This window comes from Ochotona princeps, chromosome 4 (assembly GCF_030435755.1).
Source record: "Ochotona princeps isolate mOchPri1 chromosome 4, mOchPri1.hap1, whole genome shotgun sequence".
Taxonomy (NCBI): Eukaryota; Metazoa; Chordata; class Mammalia; order Lagomorpha; family Ochotonidae; genus Ochotona; species Ochotona princeps.
In genome coordinates this window covers 53,832,853-53,853,752 of record NC_080835.1, presented here as the reverse complement: position 1 = coordinate 53,853,752, position 20,900 = coordinate 53,832,853, and the positions used below count along the sequence as shown (strand labels likewise).

The 20,900-nt window shown below is 40.3% G+C and overlaps 1 protein-coding gene across 1 annotated transcript in view; it reads left to right on the top strand.

Moving 5' to 3' along the window:
* The window catches only part of PGM2L1 (phosphoglucomutase 2 like 1), a 50,056-nt gene that overhangs the window by 3,586 nt on the left and 25,570 nt on the right, over positions 1 to 20,900 (top strand). The window contains exons 2-3 of the mRNA XM_004589895.4: positions 17,335 to 17,502; positions 20,719 to 20,825. Coding sequence (XP_004589952.1) covers positions 17,335 to 17,502; positions 20,719 to 20,825 — 275 coding nt within the window. The remainder of the gene's footprint in view (positions 1 to 17,334; positions 17,503 to 20,718; positions 20,826 to 20,900) is intronic.

The window sequence follows — 20,900 nt, the reverse complement described above, 5'->3', positions numbered from 1 at the left end:
CCTGCACCCACGTGGGAGACCTGGAAGAGGCTCCAGGTTCCTGGCTTCAGATTGGCTCAGCTCTAGCCATTGCAGCCGCTTGGGGAGTGAACCATCGGACAGAAGATCTTCTCCGTCTCCCCTCCTCTCTGTATATCTGACTTTGCAATAAAAATAAATACTTCTTTTAAAAAAATCAGACAAAAACAGAAAAAGAAGAGGAATCTAAGCAATATTAATAAAATAATACATGCTTTCTATCTTTGTTGGTTCTTCTCTAGGTGGGAGAAGATAAATTTAATTGGGAAACAAAGTTTCATCTCCCTTCACAAATTGATACTAAAATTTAGAGGGCAGAAATCATGTTGAAAAGCCATGATCTCTTGTAACAGACTCTGAGGGGTTTTGTTTTTTAAAAAGTTTTATTTTTTTTTTTTGAAAGAGAAAGAGAGACAGATATTCCATCTCCTGGTTCACTCCACAAATGGCTGCAATGGTCAAGATTGTGCCATGCCAAAGCCAGGAGGAGCCCAGAGAGTCTTCTGATGTACCACATGGGTGTGGGGCCTAAGCATTTGTGCCAGCTTTCACTGCTTTGCCAGGGGTGTTAGCAAGAAGCTAATGGAACACCCCAAACTTGATCAAGCACCCGTATGGGATGCCAGCATTGCAGACTGCGGCTTTGCCCACTCTAGTATAAGAATGTCTGCCCTGAGGGACTAATTTTAAACATCTGATTAATGCCTGTTTAGTGAAAAAGGAATCTTTCACATCCTGCTGATTCTTACTTGGATAAAGCATGTAACATGTTGTAAATTGATTTCACAATGCTGACGTGGTGGAGTAGCACACTAATCATCTGTCTGTTAGTGTTGGCATTCCATATGGGTGGCTGGTTTGTGTCCCAGCTGCTCCATTTCTGATTTAGCTTCCTGCTTATGTCCTGGCAAAGAAGCAGAGGATGGCCCAAGTCCTTGGGCCCCTACACTCGCATGGGAGACCCAGAAGATGCTCCTGGCTCTTAGCTTTGGACCAGCCCAGCTCCGGCTGTTTCTGCCATCTGGGGAGTGAATCAGCGGATGGACTATCTCTGTCTCTCCTTCTTTCTTTGTAAATCTGCCTTTCCAACAAAAATAAACCTTTTTAAAAATGTAGTGAGGAATTACATAAGAAACCAGAAGTATGCCAACCTAGCAAAGGTAAAGTTAGTAGTTTTGGAGATGATAGCAAGTAATAAATTGTTCTGAGATCAATTGGAAGATTTTCTCTCAACTGTGTCTCCTATCCTGTAACTCTGCTGTTCAATTAAATAAATCTTAACAAAGACAGTATGTCTGTAGTAACCTTGTAAGTGTTGAAAAGAAGGCAACACAACGGAGAACTGGCATATTGGGTCATCCTGGGATATCCCTTGTGATTTCTTTCCAGGGTAGCTTTCTGTTGGAAAATTGACGAGTTCTGCCACGGGGACCCAACATGTCCATGGATACAGGCGTTCCTCCTCCAGGCAGGGTACAGAGAGTGCCACAGCTCTCCCTGCTTGTGTGCACTAGGGCTGACGAAGGCGCTAACTTCCTTCCTAATTCTTTCTTTCAGTGTGTTTATGTGTTATATCAAAATTCTCTTTAACATGAGAATTATGCCCTGTTTCTGATCCACTATATTTTACCTTTTTTAAAGCAAGGTGTTAATCACTGACCAAGTTTAGGTGGATGGGTAAGGAAAGAGCAGGGCTTGAACGAGGGGCAGAGCTGCCCAGATGCTGGAGCAGCAACAGTGTTGAAGTTTCTCTGAGAGGACAACAATGCAGAGGCAAGCATTGGTCATGGCATTTGAAGAAATAGTAAGTAACAGAGAACAAAGTAAAGGGTAGCGTGTAAAATGAAAAGCCTGGTAATGGGAGGAGAAAACAAGAAACTCCAATTTAAACCAAATATTTTCAAACATCTGTATATTTGAGGCAGAGGGAAAGATCTTCCATCTGCTGGTTCATTCCTCAAATGGCAACAGTAGTCAAGGCTGCGCCAGGCTGAGGCCAGGAGCCAAGAAGTCCTCCAGGTCTCCTTGTGGGTGGCAGAGGCCCAAGTACTTGGACCATCTGCTCCTTTCCCAGGCACGTTAGCAAGAAGCTAGATTAGAAGTCCAGCAGCCAGAATTTGCACTGATACTCTAACATAGGATGCAGACTTTGTAAGTGGCAGCTTAATGAACTGCACTGTAACACTGGCCCCTAACAGTAGTCTTTTCAAGCAAAATGTAGCCCACTTTTTAAACAAGAAAAGATGATGAATGAATTCCATTTTAAGTTTTTATTGTATAACTGGAAAGTATACCCATGTAGCCTGTGTAGTCCAATTTCACGTTGTAGAAATTGCCCAGTCATAGAGTCTGGACCAGGCCTTGACCCTACTATCTGTCTGAATTTAATTTTTATACTAGTTTACATAATGCTTTTTGTTCACATTTTTATAATATTTCACTTAATTTGATATTTAATCGGTGAACCCTACAGAGTATATATAATTTTTTAATTTTATAAACTGTTAGTACTTATCATTTCAGTTTTCTTGTGTGTTGTTTCAACCTTTGTAAAGTGGTCTAAGTCTTATATTTATAGCAACACTGTAGATAAGGAAACTTAAGCTCAGAAAAGGAAAAGAACTTACTCAGTGACATACAGGTTTTAAATAGTAGAACTGAGACTAGACCCTAGGTTATCTGACTTTAATCTCTTCTCATTCCAGTAGAAGACCTATAAACTAAATGGTTAATCAACTTTTGTAACACCATAAACCAAGTTTCGCTGACCTCACTAAAAGCATTTTGTTGTCTTGTGAAGCTGGAATAGGCTGTATTATTCTACAGAATAAATTGCCATAGATTTTTTTTTTTTTTTTGAGAGCTGGTTTTGCTGTCCAACAGTTGCTTTGGTTTCCTTGGCAACAGTATTTTCCCTGCGACCAAGAAATTCAGTACATATATATCTGAATGTTTGACTTTTTCTTCTATTTTCATAAATAAAAAAAGAAAATTCTGATGAGCTTCCCAGAAAAAAATATGTGGAAGCAGTAACTAAGGATCCAGTTCCACAAAGAACACAGGCTGCATGAAGAGTAAAGCAGTAGAATCAGAAAAAAAGATAAACGTGGAACAAAAGAGCTTAAAAAGTTTATACTAAATTTAGACAGTTATTCCATTAATTAAATAAAGATACATAGATAAAACAAATGCTACAAACAGAAAGCAATAATGTGCTCTAGGAAATTAAAAAGAAAAAAAGAAAAGTGAATATGACTTGCCTCTGCCAAATGCAGTTGAAAGCATTTTTAAAAAGAGGTTCAGAAAGTAGCAAAAGAAATTAGGAAATATGAGGGAAGTTGAAAGGAAATAACTATGCCAGTAATCCAGTAGAAAGACATTATTGATAACAGTGCATTAGCTGCATGTTGGGCTCAAGGAAGTAAGTCTTGAAGGGCCAGTGTTGAGGTATCACTTGTTATGCTGGCATCCCATATTGCAGTGCCAGTTTGAGTTGAGGCTTCTCTGTTTCGAATCCAGCTCCCAGTTAATGTACCTGGGAAAGCAGAGGAAGATGGCATCAGTATGGCCCATCAGTATGGCAACATGTTGGGGCGTGAACCAGCAGACAAACATGTGTTTGTCTCTCTCTCTCTGTCACTCTGCTTTTCAAATAAATAAAATAGATCTTAACTTTTTTTTTGAGATAGAATTCAAGATCTATGTTACAAGTACTAACAAGCTCGAAGTTGTGAGTGATGATGCTATGTTATTTCTGATAACAGCATAAAAAAACATTTTCTTTCACGATGGACACACATGATTTTAGAGAGGAGAACAGAGGGAGGGGAGGGAATTTGGGGAGGGGAGAGCCCACTGCCAACTAAATTGTATCAAAATTTTTTTTCTTGTGAAAGAGAAGCAAGAAGCAATGCAGTTGAATAAATAAGATAGGAAGGGGAAGAAAAAGGCCAGGGAGGAATGGAAGGAAGGTAGAAACTGAATAAGTTGGGCCCGGCGCCGTGGCCTAGCGGCTAAAGTCCTCACCTTGAATGTGCCAGCATCCCATATGGGCGCTGGTTCTAATCCCGGCGGCCCCACTTCCCATCCAGCTCCCTGTTTGTGGCCTGTCGAGGACGGCTGAAAGCCTTGGGACCCTGCACATGCATGGGAGACCCGGAAGAGCTCCTGGCTTCAGATTGGCTCAGCTCTGGCAATTGCAGTCACTTGGGGAGTGAATCATCGGATGGAAGATCTTTCTCTCTGTCTCTGCTCTGTATATCTGACTTTGCGATAAAAATAAATAAATCTTTAAAAAAAAAAAGAAACTGAATAAATTGGCCAAAAATGAAGCAAACTAAGATGGGCATGATTTTGAGCCATTCACTGATAGGAGCTTAGGGGAAAGAAATCAGTTTGACTCATCTTCAGGTGAAGCAAAGTATGCTCAAGGAAAAGAACATTTTATTTTCTCTCTACTGGTGTTTGTAGTGTACAATATTTAGATGATCTTAACCTAGTACTTACTTGATTGTCAGTTTTGAGGATTTACCCGAAACTAAACCACAAGATTGAATTGTTTTAACTTATGGTAAAAAGCCCCTAATATTGTGAAGTGTAGAGATTACAGGTGTTTTTAAGCTCTCCAGAACCTTCCACCTTGCTAAACTGAAGCTCCAAGTACATTAAGCAACTCTTGATTTCCTCCCCCATCCAGGTGCTGGCAAGCATCATTTCTGCTTTCTGTGTTTGACCACCTCATGCTGGTGGAATTATGCAGTGTTTGTCTTGCTGTGACTGGTTTGATTCTTTTAGCAGAATGTCCTCATAGTTCATTCTCATGTAGACAAGATTTCATTTTGATTACAGAACAAGGAGTAAATGTTATTAACACATGTCAAGTTTTTGTTTATTGTGCTTCCCTTCCCCTAAATTTATCATTTTGAAGACAGTTCTGTATTGAGAGGCAAATGGGGAGAGACAGATGGACGGAATGCACTGCCGCCTACTGCTGCGCTCTCCAGATGCCCACAGTGGCCAGGGCTGAGCCAGGCCAAAGCCAGGCACCTGAAACTCAATCCATGTCTTCCTTGTGAATGGAAAGAAAACCCAGCTACTTTCAACTGGTGCTTCCCAGTGTTTGCATTAGCAGGAAGCTGGGATTAGGAACAAAGCAGAACTTGAACCAGGCACCATGGTTACAGAGTGTAAGAGTCAGTGACAACCACTGCCCCGGGTTCATGTTTCAAAGCCTTTCATTTCCTACCTGACAGTTTTCAAAATAGACTGGCAACTTACGCTTGTGATTTGGGGCCTTCTTTGCCCTATTTTTTGTTTCATGAAATATTTTTGTTCAGTGTTTACAAGTTTTCTTTTATCTTTGATGTAGAGTTATTTTCCCTATCTCCCCTTGTCCTCTCATTAAAAAAAAAAAATCGGGAAGTGGAGAGTCTAATACAAAGGAATTTATCATGATCCGATTCTTCCAGATTTTACCTGTGAATTAACAAAAGAATATAAGTATTATTATGTTCCATGAACTCAGATTTTCGTGTCTTTCTGTGGATAATATAAACTAGCTTGCTTTTTCTCTGTCCTTTTGGAAAACTAGCATGGATAACTTATTTCATAATTTTTACCTTATTTACAGTCAATCCTGGTTTTAAAAAAATATCCCCTCACATCCACCTCATAAAAGATTGATTAGTAAAGTGATGCAGCTACTACTGAAGGAGTAGTTTTCATTAATGAATTGCTGTCTGCCTTACTGCTAATTAGTGCCAAGGCTGCTGCCCTCTGGTGTTGGGAGTTAATGAAGAAAATGATTTATGCTGGTGGACAATGGAAGCGGAACAATAAGCAAGATAGTATTGCCAGTTCTGCCTTGTATCTTTTACACTCGGTGATACAATGAGCTCTGTGTCTTGCCAAACAAAACATGAAAATGGCCATAAATAATGCCTGAAAGAGCAAGAAGACTATCGTTTTATAAAGGCAGAGTTCTGTGTCCCATACAAAGGCATTTTCATTTTCAACTAATCAAAATCTACAGTGCTGGGCCCCAGAAGAAGTAGAGCTAGTTCTTAAAAAGTATGGTAAAATTCAGCAATAAAGCCCTTCTGTCTTGGGCTTTTCTTTGTTGACATGTTGTCTGATTGATCTGTTTATTGATGAAAGCAGGGTATTTGCATCTCCTATTATTATTCAATTGGAGGCTATCTCCCTTTAGATCTATTAGCATTTTTAAAAAAAATAGGCTGGTGTTCTGGCATTGGGTACATATACAGTAACAATAGCCACACCTTCTTGTTGAGTTGATTCCTTATTACATAATGTCCTTCCTGGTCACTTTGAATAGTTTCTGTGTTCAAGTCTACTTGCTCTGATACTAGCATGGCTATTCCTGCTCCTTTTTGCTTTATTTTAGCATCTTTCATCCTTTCACTTTGTCTGTATTTTTGTTGTTGGGGTATTTTTTTAAAGATTTATTTATTTATTAATTGAAAAATATACAGAGAGGAGGAGAGAGAGGAAGATCTTCTGTCCACTGATTCACTCCCCAAGTGGCCACTACCAGCCGGAGCTAGCCAGGAGCCTGGAGCTTCATCCGGGCCTCCCACACAGGTGCAGGGTCCCAAGGCTTTGGGCCATCCTCTACTGCTTTCCCAGGCCACAAACAGGGAGCTGGATGGGAAGCAGGGCTGCCGGGATTAGAACTGGTATCCATATGGGATCCTGGCACATGCTAGGTGAGAATTTTAGCCCCTAGGCTACTGAGCTGGGCCAGGGTGTATCTCTTGTAGGCTACAAATAAACAGTCTTGCCTTTTAATTCATTGGGCTAGTCTGTATCTTTTTTTTTTTTTTAAGATTTATTTTTATTACAAAGTCAGATATACAGAGAGGAGGAGAGACAGAGAGGAAGATCTTCCCTCCGATGATTCACTCTCCAAGTGAGCCGCAACGGGCCGGTGCGCGCCGATCCGAAGCCAGGAACCAGGAACCTCTTCTGGGTCTCCCATGCGGGTGCAGTGTCCCAATGCATTGGACCGTCCTCGACTGCTTTCCCAGGCCACAAGCAGGGAGCTGGAAGGGAAGTGGAGCTGCCGGGATTAGAACCGGCACCCATATGGGATCCTGGGGCTCTCAAGGTGAGGATCTTAGCCACTAGGCCACGCCGCCGGGCCCATCTGTATCTTTTTAATTGAAGAATTTAGGCCCTTTATCTTCAAGTATATATATTTTTAAAAATTTATTTGTGTTTATTGGAAAGTCAGATTTACAGAGAGGAGGAAAGACAAAGAAAAAGATCTTTCATTCGCTGTTTCACTCCCCAAGTGGCTAAAACAGCCAGAGCTGAGCCAATCCGAAGCCAGCAGCCAGGAACTTCTTCTGGGTCTTCCAAATGGGTGCAGGGTCCCAAGGCTTTGGGCTGTCTACTTCTGCTTTCCCCAGCCGCAAGCAGGGAGCTGAATGGGAAGTTGAGCAGCCAGGCTATGAACTGGAGCCCATCTGGGATCCTGGCGCATGCCAGGCAGGACGTCAACCACTAGGCCCTTGCGATGGGTCCAGTGTTTTATTTTTGGTAAATAATGACTTGGTTCTACCATTTTCCATAAATATTCCTATTATTTGTTTTGGATTTTCTTTGTACTTTTACTGGTATGTAGCACATCCTCAAGTAGCCAGGCAAGTGGGGAAATATTCTTTTGCTTTCTTTTGTTTTGAAAGGCCTTCACCTTCATTTAAAATTGAGAGTTTTGCAGGGTACAATATTCTGGACTAACAGTTTTTTCTTTTGAGACTTGTACTATATTTCTGCATTCTCTCCTCTTAGGATTTCTGGTGTAAAATCAGTTGTAAGTTTAATTGGAGAACTTCTGAAGATAATCTGGTATTTCTCTCATGCACATTCTAGAATCTTCTCTTTAGGCTTTACCTTTGAAAATTTGACTGTAATATCTCATGATGAAGCTTTTCTGGTCATTAGGAGTTCTGTTTGCTTCTTGTACTTTGATGGTCTTATCTTTCTCCACATTAGGGAAATTTTCTGTTATTATTTCACTGAATTGGCTTTCTAATCCACCTCTTTCCACATTTTCAGAAACACTTAAGACACATATGTTAGGTTACTTGATAGTGTCTCATAAGTATTTCAGAATATATTCTGTTTTTAAAGTTTTTTTTCTTTTTAAAATTTTTTTTCTGTGATATTTTCATAGATTTATCTTATGCTTTGGATATTCTTTTTTTTTGCCTCACCACGTATGTTGTCAAGATTTTCCACTTTTTCTTTTTATATATGGAATTTTTCATTTCTAGTATTTCAATTTTATTTCTCTCCAATACCTCTATCTCCCAATCCTATATAGATTTCTTTAACTCACATATTTGCTCCTCTGTGTTTTTGAGTTAGCGAATGATCAGTCTGTGGAGTTCCTTTTCAGGCATTTGACCAGTCTCTTTGTCTTCACTTTTTAATATTGAAAAGCCGTTGTGTTCCTTTTGGAGGGTCATACTGTCTTCTTTGTTCATGTTTCTTACATTTCTACATTTGTTTTTAGGCATTTGGGGAAACCCATGTTTTCCTCCTCAGGTGGTGTTTATCTTTTCAGTGGGAGTGCCGAAAGGAGCAGCTCCTTTCTGTGCTTGAGGGTAGAACAAGAGTCCAGATGACACCTGACTTTAGTATGGTTGATCTCCTCTGTTGTCAGTAGAGGGGAAGATATGATCATGCCAACTTTCACAATCACAGCCTCCTGTCCTCTCTGTCAAGGTGATGAATGCCTGAGTTGGGCCCACAGTGACTATACGCCCTACCCACACAGTGCATGAACGCCACGAAGGGTCTGTCCTCAGTGTGAGCATGGAACCCTCTGCATTGACCCACCCCAAGTGCTCAGGGAATTTTGAGCCTCTGAAACCAGACAACGGGATTGCCCAGAGAACCAGCTACACTCTTCACCCTGTAATGCAGTCATAGAGTTTCCACAGAGTGCACAGGGAGGCAATGTGAGTTCCCTTTTCTACAGAGTGTGCAGGGATGCAATGTCAGTCCCCTTTTGGAAACAAATTAGTTGCTCAAACTTAAGTTTTCTATAGTGAATTTAGAGCCAGTGAGGATTGTGGAATTCTTCTGTAGTTAGGGCTGACTGACTGTGATAGGGTATGGAGGAGATTTGCTTACTTTTCCCTGGAAAGATTGCATCCTACAGTCAGTCAGGGTATGAGCTGCTGAGTGCTTCACTCCTTTTTGTTGGCTTTTGGAGTCTTTGTGCTATTTAGAATTTCCCTAACTTCTTTGCTGAAGTTTCCCTCAGTCTGTCTCTAGGAAACATGGTCCGTTTATGGGGCCTTTCTGTTTAGCCATCTTGGACTCTCTTCTAAACAGTTGCAAATACTTAATATTATTTCAATACTAGAAAACACATAAAATTAAAATGTATAAATTTTTCAAATATAGATGCTAATAAGCTATACATAAATGTTATGCTATATAAGGTTCTTAGAGGCTGTATATCCTTAATACAATGTAAGGCAACAATAAAATAACAGTAATGTTCAATTCTTTCTGGGTTAGGGAATTACCCTGTGTTCTCTTGTGGCACCCGGAAGTGACTTCTCATGTTTTGTGTGATTTTCCCTTTCTTATCTTTATGCCTAATTAGATCTTGAGCTTTTTAACAGCAGGGACATTGTCCACTAAAAACAACAAAATTTGTTTTGTTTATATTGCAGGCCATTATTAATCCATTAGATAGGAAATAAAGGAGGGAGAATTTTGCTCCACAAAATGTTTATTCCGTCTTGTTGTGATGTGCTGTTCCAGGTTCTTCGAGTTAATAGGTTAGAAGCAATTGAGAATGAGAGAGAGAGAATGAGGCTGTTAGTTCAGGTGGAGTTTTACCAGTTAGGGAAAGAGTCTGACCAACTGCTCCCTGGCAGGAGATTGCCTGGGACCACTTCCACGTGGCTGGGTAACCATGTGAAGGAAATACCCACCCAGGGTATGCAACCCTGGGCTTTTACACATCTTAGGCATGGGGAATGACAGAAGGTAGCAGGTGCTTGGTTTGTTCATGCTTGTGACCTGTAGCATCATGGGTGATGTTGACCTCCAGCGCAGAGACAAGGTTAGGGTGGTTTGGCATACCAAACATTCCTGGGAGGGAGTGCCGGCTTGGCTCTGCCCAACCTAATAGGAGTCTTCTCTGTTGAGTAAGTGGATGGGTGAAAAGAAGATCAAATGGGGAAAGTTTTTGAACTAGGTCTGGAAGTGGTACACCTCTCTTCCTTTCTTACTGTTTAATGAGGAGTCTGTCACATGGTCTTATCAGCTCCAAGGGAGGATAGCCACATGCCCTAGAAGAAGGGTAGAGCACTACACTACACACACATTTTATTACTAAGGCTACTAGAATGAAATTTTCTATTCAAGAGCATAAAATTAGTAAGAGATTAGTAAGCGATGCTATTGACTAGAGTCCTTGAATTTAGCATGTCCTTCTCACTATGATCACTGGTAAAACCTGAAGGAATGTAGAAGTGATCAGAAATCATCATACGTATAAGGAATCTAAGGGCTGGGAGGAGGTCAAGTGACTTGTTTAGGGTTACCTAACCAACAGCAGACTCAAGATCAGGACCAAGCCTTCTGGAATTAAAGTCTTATCTACATCACTCTGCAATAATCTACTGACATGGTTGGCTAACTGGATCACTCTTTTGTTAAAAAATGTATAATGTGCTAGGATATCTGGAAAAAAATTATTTTGTGAAAATGTTTTTATTTAAAGTTTAACAAACAAATATGACTGTGTTGTTAAACAGCAAAATTCAGCCCAATATATGTGCTTGTTGAAAAGTTGTTTTTTTTTTTTTAACAATAGGCTCAAGTTTTGAGATAAAATAATGTTTTAGGTTTATTCTTTGTACTGATCTTGGTATATCAGTTGTACCTATATATTAACAGTGTGATATATTTGAAAGCTTATTTTCTGTTTTGGGTTGGTAGTTAGGATTTTCATTTCCTGGATATGAGTTTTGGTTCATTAAGCAATTATTCAGCTAAACTCACTTTATATAACAAGTATGGCCATTTATATTTTTAAACCTGATTTTTAGCATGAATTTAATTTGCACTTATAACAAAGCTTGTTGGAAAAGCTACCATGCTCTAGGACTCTGGGCTTGGATCTTCAGTCTGGCTGACCCTCAGAAGTAAATGTCAGCTGTGTTCTCTCTTCAGCTTTTCAGAGTGCAGTTTCCTATTTTAACTTCTGTTTATAATAAACTTGGCAGTTTTGTTCTCTATCTTTACATCAAACTGATATTTATTATTTGACTCAAATCTATCAGTAGCATTTAAAGATGTTTATAGTTTTGCAATTTTAGGTATATATACATTACTGAAATCAATCTTTATATTGGTTCTCCTTTAGATAAACAAATGTATTCAGATTTGGGATTATTAATATACATTATGTTCTTTAAGATCTGTTCTAATATTCTGTACAATGAAATTTACATTTTGGATTTTTTTTAAGATTTACTTATTTTTATTGGAAAGTCAGATATACAGAGAGGAGGAGAGACAGAGAGGAAGATCTTCTGTCCGATGATTCACTCCCCAAGTGGCTGCAGTGGCCAGAGTTGAGCTGATCCGAAGCCAGGAGCCAAGAACTTCTTCCAGGTCTCCCTCCCACATGGGTGCATAGTCCCAATGCCTTGGGCCATCCTCGACTGCTTTCTCAGGCCACAAGCAGGAAGCTGGATGGGAATTGGAACAGCCAGGATGTGAACCAGGGCCCATATGGCATCCCAGGAGTGCAAGGCGAGGACTTTATAGCCATTAGGCTACTGTGTTGGGTCCTGGATTGTTTTTAAACTACCTTGTTTAATACTAAAGTAGTGGAGTTGATGCAAATTGTAGAAGAATTATAAAAATATTAAATGTATAAAACAAGTAGGAATCAGCTCAGCTCCAGCCATTGTGGCCACTCAGGAAGTGAACTAGTGGATGGAAGACCTCTCTGTCTCTCTTTTTCTCTCGAACTCTGCCCTGTAAGTAAAAATAAATAAATTTTTAAAACTCAGTTTTTTCTTTGATTTGTGCCTTGCATTCTCCAATATAGAAAAATTAGACTCCGGGAATATTATGTAAGAAGACACTTTATTTTCTTCATTTCAGCATGTAAAGTTGTAGCAATACATAGGATTAGAACCTAAAAATGTTTTTGGTACACAGGTAAAATTTGAAAATAATGCATGTTTTTAATGCTTTTCTTTAACATACCAATTTCAAGCTAAACAATTCATTTTATTCCTGGCAAAGAATGGAAAATGAAGTAGTCATTTAACTATCTTTGGATTTAATGGAACCTTTTTAGGATACTAAAATTATTAGGATTCTAAGATAGGGCCTGGTGTTGTGGCATAGCAGATTGAGTCATTGTTTGAGACACCAGTATATTAGAGTGCCCAGCTACTCTGCTTCTGATCTGGCTTCCTGCCAATGCACCTGGGAAGACAGCAGAAGATGATCCAAGAATTTGGGTTGCTGCCACTCCTGTGGGAGACAGAAATGGAGTTCTTGGCTCCTGTCTTTGACCTGGCCCTGACCTGGCTGTTGTAGCCTTTGGTTAGTGAACCAGTGGGTGGCATGTGGATCTCTCTCTGTCTCTCTGTCTCTCATTCTCATTCTTTCTCCGTTCCACCTCTCTGCTGCTCAGCCTTTCACAGAGATAAATAGATTAAAAAAAGAATTCTAAGATTTGCTAGTCAAGAGCAAATATAATTCAGTCAAATACATTTATTTTCTAAGTGATTAGCTCTAGTATGTTTTAAGGATTCAGATCTTATTAATAGCTTTCTGTGAGTAAGAAAAGAGGCATTTATGAAATAAAAAGAGTATACACAGACACAAGTAGTGGCTTTTCTGTCATTAGGAATCCCTAGCTAGTTTTTACCATAAAAAGTAGTATATACTTTAAAATGTCCAAATAAAGATGGAAAATAAAGACGTGTCGTGTTTCAGATCCTCAGATCTTATTCTTGATCTTCTCTTTGAGATAATCACTATTTTAGTCTCATTTTTTGTGTAGTGTATTTCTGAATGATACATAAAAATACACATTCTCTCTTTTTTAAACTTTTTTCATTTATTTAAAAGAGAAGTAGCTAGACCAGAGATGAGGGGGAGAGTGAAAGAGAGCAAGCGCCCATCTACTGGTTTATCCTTAGTTCAACTTAACGGCTATGGCCAGAAGCTTAATCCAGATTGGTACCTACATGGGTGGTAGGGACCAAGCTACTGGCACGTGCTGTCTTTCAAAATGTGTCTTAGCAGGAAGATTGAATTGGGAGTGGAACCAGGCCTCGAACGTAGGTACTGTGACATGGATGTGGATGTCCCAATCTGTGGCTTCACTAACAGGCTGAAAGCTTGCAACCACATACCTCTTCTTCTACCATCAAAAACACTTTGTATATTCTTCTGCTTTCCTTTTCATTTAACAACCTGTTTTACATGAAAAAATGTTTTAAAAAATAATCTGCTTCTACTTCTCTAGGATCCTCATGTAGTATAGTTTATAAAAATCATAATGAAAAGATATTAACAACAAAATATAAATATAATTTTATCATCTGAAAATATACAATAATTATGGCTATGTAAAAGAGCCTTTTAAATTAGTTCTATTTATTTTTGATGATAGTTGATTAGGGTGATAGGTGTCAAGGACTACAAGAAGGTGGGTGAGATCATTATTTCCACATTCTATTTTTTTTCCTTCCTGTATCTGGGGGGGGGTGGGTAAGGGGGCCAACAGAGAAGCCACACCCAGCCTACAAATATCTCTGCACCCACTACTACCCCAGGGTCCCTGATGTGGGGCATGCTCTAAGGGTCCTACTCAAGAGGGTTTGGTAGTTCAACAATTCTGAATTATTGCCTATCTTGCAACTCCAAACATGATGAAATCGCTCCAGAATCCACTGATTGACATAATCTACACTAGAGTCTCCATTTACCCAGATACTGACTGCCAACCCTTGGCTGGAGTAGTTCATCAATTTTTTCTGTCCTCTGTCATGGTCTCCCATCCAAGTACTAACCAGGCCCGACCCTGCTTAGCTTCCGAGATCAGACGAGATCAGGCTCGTTCAGGGTGGTATGGCCGTAGACTGTCCTCTGTCATGGTACTGGGTGTCCTCAGCAGGCTCTAATGTATTGCCATATCCTCACATGAGGCCAATAGGTGTTGTAGCCCTGCCCGGCCTGGCCCGCTCCCATCCCAACTCACTTTGTCTAGTGGGAGTGGTGGTCCAGCAGGGGACCTCCACATAGCACCTCCTACCAGCTTCACTTCATTCCCCCATGGGTCCCACTTGTGCTGGTTGGGTGCTGTGGCCCTGTCTGGCATGGCCTGTCTCACCTCAGCATTTGCTAGTTGATTCTGTAGTCTGGTTGGGCCTGGCCCATTCGCAATTTCAGCTCCTGCTGGTGGGGACTACAACCTAGCCCAGCCCAACTGGCCCCCAGTCCTGACCCTCATATGAACTGGCATGTATGGTGACTCAATGCAGCCTGACCCACACTCCATTCTGGTGCTCAAATTTGCTAGCGGGTGATGTGAACTGGCCCAGCCTCATTTGCCCCCCCCAACCTGAGCCAAATGTGTGCTGGTGGGTACTATTCCCTGGCCTGGTCTGGACTGCTCCCTATCATGGTTTTTGCATTTACCTGCAGGGATTGTGTCCTGACAGAGAAGTTTCCCAAGCTCCTCCATCAGAACCTCTCCCAGTGCTAGATCTCACCCCTATCAGTAGGTCCATGAGCCAGCCCTACTTAGTCTACCTCCTGTCCTAGCAGAAACAGTGGCCTTTCTTGACCAGCCTTCACCCATTCTCATTTTTATTGTTGGGTGTTACAGCCTAGCCAAGCTTGGTCCACACCCAGGCACAGCTCACACCTGGCTCAGCATAAGCAAAGACCCAGCCTAGCCTGTCCTATACCCACCCTGGTTCTCACGAGCACCAGTGGATGCTAGAGGCTAGCCCAGTCCGGCACACCCCAGACCCAGTCCACATTTGTGCCAAGGGACACTGCAGCCATATCCAGATCATAATGCAGCCCCCTCTCTGGCCCCCATGCTCACCAGTGGGAACCACAGCCCAGCCAAGGTGTCCCCTTAGCTCCCTAACCAGGTCTGTTCCCAGCTACAGATCTGGTGCCTGACAGTGTTTGCTCTGACCCATCTTGGCATAGTCCCTCACCTGTCATGGCCTTTTGCCTTTGGGTGCTGTAGCTTGGCCTGACCTGGCCAGCCCCCAGTTCTAACTCTGGCGGGTGCTGAAACCTAGCCCTGCTCCGTCTACTCCCATCCCTGGCTCATGCAAACTGGTAAGTGTGACAGCCTAGCCCAGGATGACCTGCTCTCTAGCCTGGTTTCTACACTTGGTAGTTTCTGCATTTGCACTTAGCTCACTTGCTGGTGAGCTAAGGTTTGCTCAGCCTTGCCCAGTCTGCCCCCTTCCAAAAACCAACCCACACATTAGCTCTGGTATCCCCAACAGTCCCAACGCTGCTAGAAGTTGCCTCCACCCAAGCTCCTAGGTCAAACTCCAAAAGAGCTTTTTAAGTTATACTCTTGAAAGTTTGTAACATCAACATCTGATTGAATGTTTTACTACTAACTAGTGGAAAAAAAACTGCATTGAAGATTTCAAATACTTGTCATTATAATCATGTAACTCTTTTTACCATATAAATTTACTATTTAGTATGACTAACACATTGTGAGTTTTTACCTATTTTAAATTTTTGTGTACCTGGAATTTGGCCATTACTGGTTGTGATGTTTGTAGTAGGGAATTTTTAGGTCCTACTCTGGAGCTATGCAAGTAAATATCAAGAAATATACTCGGTATCCTCATGGTATTTATATCCGGTGGATCATTTATTTATTTATACAACTGTAATAGAAAGGAATATAATTTTGTTTTGAAAATAGAGTAAGATTATTATTAGAAGCATTATTAGCCTACCCAACACAGCTGTTGCTCTTGTTTATGGTGAAATGGTACAGGTATAGGTCAATCCCATCCAGTTCAAATCCTGTTTAAACCTTATGTACTAGCTCAGTGACAGTGGACCTTTCTTTTTAAAGATCTGTTTACTTGAAAGACAGAGAGAGCTCTTCCACCGGCTGGTTCACTCCCCAAGTAACTGCAACCATGGGTGCTGGGCCAGGCCAAAGCTGGGAACCTGGAACTCCATCTGGGTCTCCCATGTAGGTGGCAGGTGCCCAAGCACTTAGGCCATTCTGTGCTGTTTTACCAGACAGATTAGCAGTGAGCTGGATCTGAAGTAGAGCAGTGGACTTGAACTGGTACCCATGTGGGATGCCAGCATCACAGGTGGCGGCTTAACACGTGTGCCACAAGGACGGCTACTGGGTTGAAATTTATTCTCATCTTTAACTAAGATCATGTGTAACAGTGAAGGCATTTTTATAATCAACTGTCCTATAAATAAATGTAATGTTTGTGTGTGATTTTATGGAGTAGTAAGACTGATCTTAATTGTTTTGAATTGTAAAGGTTAAGTAGATAGTAAGCACATTTGGGTGGTATTTATTTACTAGCTTCCATATATTTTAAAAATTCAAAGTAGAGTCTAACTTAATTATAACTTTCGATTAAGAGGTTTGTTTTATACCCTCAGCCTTTGAATCTATCATCTTGTTTAGAATCTTGGAAATAGCACTAATTCTATAAAAAATCACAGATACATAAATCACCCTCGGGCCCGGCAGCGTGGGCTAGCGGCTAAAGTCCTCGCCTTCAATGCCCCGGGATCCCATATGGGTGCCGATTCTAATCCCGGCAGCTCCACTTCCCATCCAGCTCCCTGCTTGTGGCCTGGGAAAGCAGTCGAGGACGGCCCAATACATTGGGACACTACACCCGTGTGGGAGACCCAGAAGAGGTTCCTGGTTCCCGCCATCGGATCGGCGCGCACTGGCCGTTGCGGCTCACTTGGGGAGTGAATCATCGGACGGAAGATCTTCCTCTCTGTCTCTCCTCCTCTCTGTATATCTGACTTTGTAATAAAAATAAAATCTTTAAAAAAAAAAAATCACCCTCAAATAAGGCTTGGCCTTTGGGGACTTTGTAAATGTCAGATCTTGTTTTTATTAATAAATAGCATTACAGAATTTATTGTGAATACAGAACCTTGGTATATATGCATAATTCAGTCTTCAGAGGGCTTGATATTTGGACTCTGCTTATGATCCTGATTGAATTAACAAACTAATTTTTTAAAAAATAGAATCCCAAAACAAAAGAGCAAATTGAAAATCTGTTACGGAATGGGATGAACAAGGAACTGCGAGATCGTCTTTGTGGCCGAATGACTTTTGGGACTGCAGGACTTCGTTCTGCCATGGGAGCAGGGTTTTGCTATATTAATGACCTTACAGTAATACAGTCAACGCAAGTAAGTATTCTAAAGTGTTGCAGGTATGCTTTTTCCTATTCAATTTTGAATAAGAAAATTAAATAGATCCTTTTAAACACTATAGAAATTGATGAAGATTCTCTCATTAAGTATTATGAAAAAACTTCAAATAGTTTGTGGGAAATGGAATTAAAAAATAAATTTAGGGCTGGGTATCAGCCTAGTGTTTAAGATGCTCAAGTCTCCTATCGTAGTGAGTTCAGTTTACCACCTATGGCTGCTCACTCTAGCCTCCTGCGAATGTAGTAGTGACAGCTCAAGGAACTGAAGTCCTGCCACCATGTGTGAGACCTGGATTGAGTTCCTGGCTCAGTCCTCTCAAAGACCTGGATTGAGTTCTTAAAAATTTTTTCTACCTTTTAAATTTATGGGGAAGAAAAATAAATTTGTTTAGGTACACAGAAATTTTGAAATCCTTGCATGTGACTACTCTTCAAAATGTTTATGCAAATGTATATCATATATGAATTCAAAATGTTTATTATATATGATTTCAGAATTTTTTTTTTTACCAAATAAGCTTAACTTTTAATTCTATTTGTTCATGAGTTTTTTATATATATCCCCCAGTAACTGAATGGTTGTAGACTAAATTCTAACTTTTGGTCTTACCCAAGACTTACATTTAAAGCTATTGATGAATATTCAAGATTGCAGGTTAACTTTCCAATTAAGATATTTTGATTGTCCATTATTAACTTCTTGACAATGTTAATTTGCATTTGAAACCGAGAAATAGATATCAGCATATCCAGTGATTCAGAGAAACAAATCTGAATGAAAGGAAGATGATTGTTTTGGCACATGGCCAATTCATGAAGGTTATACAGAATATTTGGAAAATAAAATTGAAAGCATTTCCGTCAAATTTGGTTTGCTACATCTGTATGAGAGTTCCTTAAGACAGTTGTATATGATACCATTTGTTTTATTTCTCATTTTGATGCAACTTATTCTAGAAACAAATTGCTTGTCTTGCCAGTGAATTGTCTCCATGGCTTCAATAAACTAAATGTTTGAGGCCAGTAATCCATTTGACATAATCTAAAAGTAATTCTGGGTTAGAGAATTGCTTGGGGGGCTTAATTCTAATTAATACTGCCTAATAGTGAGTCATTGTGCTGAGAGAATTCTCTATAGCCTACAGCTAACTCGGGGGCTGGATGACTTGGTAGGACACATGTTACCTTTGCTACTCTTCCCCATCTCCTTTCATTTCCTCACACAGGGATAGTTCAGTCATATACACACACACGCATACATAATTTGTAAGTTTTCCTTTGAAGTGTGAGATGTGAAATCCCTTCACTTCAAAAAAAAGGGGCAGAGGAGGTATTTGAGAATCAAATTCTATGGAAATACAAATTTTTATGAATTGGGTCTTTATTGTGTGACTATAGAAAAGCCAAGCAAAGTGAGTCTTAAGCCCGCAGTGTTTTTCGCACTCCAGATATAGGAAGGTATGATAGATTCTCACAACAGAGAGAAGTATGCACTTCTATGAGATTTTAGGATAGTATCATTAGAAATAAACTGGTGAAAATAGCCAGTTTGAGATATTTTATTCCCTCTCCCCAACTCAGAGGAGAATGTTGTAAAAAAAAAATACTAGTGTACTTGAGAGGTTTATGTATTGGGAGTCGCTGAGGCCTTGATTGGTGCTTCTGTTTACTTAGCAGTGATTTCTGTATAGTAGAACTTCAATAATTGAAATTCAGTATAATTCATTTTTAGTTGAATGGCCCTGGGCAAGTCATTACAAGGAACCTCGTGGTCTGGCATTGTGGCATAGTAGATTAGGCCCCTGCCTAATGCTTTGACGTCTTTCAAGTGTTATGGTTTGAATCCTGGCTGCTTTACTTTTCCTTCCAGCTCCCTGCTAAAAATGCCTGGAAAGTCAGTAGAAGACAGACCTAGTGCTTGGGCCCCAACTCCCTAGTTGGGAGACTCAGATGAGGTCCCATACTCCTGGCCGAGGCCTAGCGCATTTCTGGTTGTCATGCCATTTGGGAAAAGAATAAACCTACCTTTCAAATCAATCAAATTCTTAAAAGGAATTATAATATTATTTTGTCTTGTTTGGAAGAGATATTGAAATAGAACAAAACAAAAATGTTTTTCCATTTAGTCTCAGAGTATTTGTAAAGGTTAAATGTCTCACCTTCAAAAAAATGTTTTTTTTTGAGGGCCCGGCACATTGGCCTAGTGGCTAAAGTCTTTGCCTTGAATGTGCCAGGATCCCATGAGTGCCGATTCTAATCCTGGCAGCCCCACTTCTCATCCTGTTCCCTGCTTGTGGCCTGGGAGCAGTTGAGGATGGCCAAAGGCCTTGTGTTCCTGAGCCCATGTGGGAGACCCGGAGCAGCTCCTGGCTCATGGCTTTGGATCGATGCAGATCCAGCCATTGTGATCGCTTGGGGAGTGGATCATTGGATGGAAGATCTTTCTCTGTGTCTCTCTTCCTCTCTGTGCATCTGACTTTGCAATAAAAATGGATAGATAATTTTAAAAATTTGAAAGGGCTATAACAATTTGAAGTGTTTTTAAAAATCAAATTGTTTATTAAAATTAACAGGTCATTCATAAGATTTGTTATTGTTATAAATTTGATATGAAATTTTTAAAATTTTTTTCTCCCTTGACTGCAAACTTTCCTAGTCTATGAGATTGTTTATTTTATTCAGAGATTTTAAAGTGAGGGAATTACAGATAGACCAGATATTTTAAGAAATACTCTCGTTAAGAACTGTGGCTGATTAAAAACGTTTGTGTCATAAATAGGTCATATCCTTTGGTTAGCTTCAGTCAGAATTTAGCAAGGGCCTAAGATGGTCAAAATCCTGCTGTCAGGAGCCGTGAGGCAAGACACAGCTTTTACTGGCTTTTAATATATATTTTTTTTCAAATTCTCAAATGCACTCCTTTGTTCCTAATGTTTTCTGTATTGTGTTGTGTTTAATGGTGATGAAGTTGATTTTTTTTACAGTATTAAATATGTCTGAAAATCCAGAAACTGTTTATTATCTCACATTTGTGGCTTGAATAGCCTTGTGCCCACTTTAGTAAACATGGATGTTTAAGTCAGCCCCCCAGGAATCAATAAGCTACACGGCAAACATGAAGGTCAGAGATTTCAGTCCATATCCAATGGAAGCATTCATCAGAGACTAATCTTTGTGTTTCTCTCTGCTTCAGGGGATGTACAAATATCTTGAAAGATGTTTCTCCGATTTCAAGCAGAGAGGCTTTGTGGTTGGGTATGACACTCGGGGTCAAGTAACCAGCAGCTGCAGCAGCCAGAGGTACAGTGGTAATGTTTTCCAAGATGAGATGAATGTGGAATAAAACATGGAAAAAGATTTTTTGGCTCAGTGATA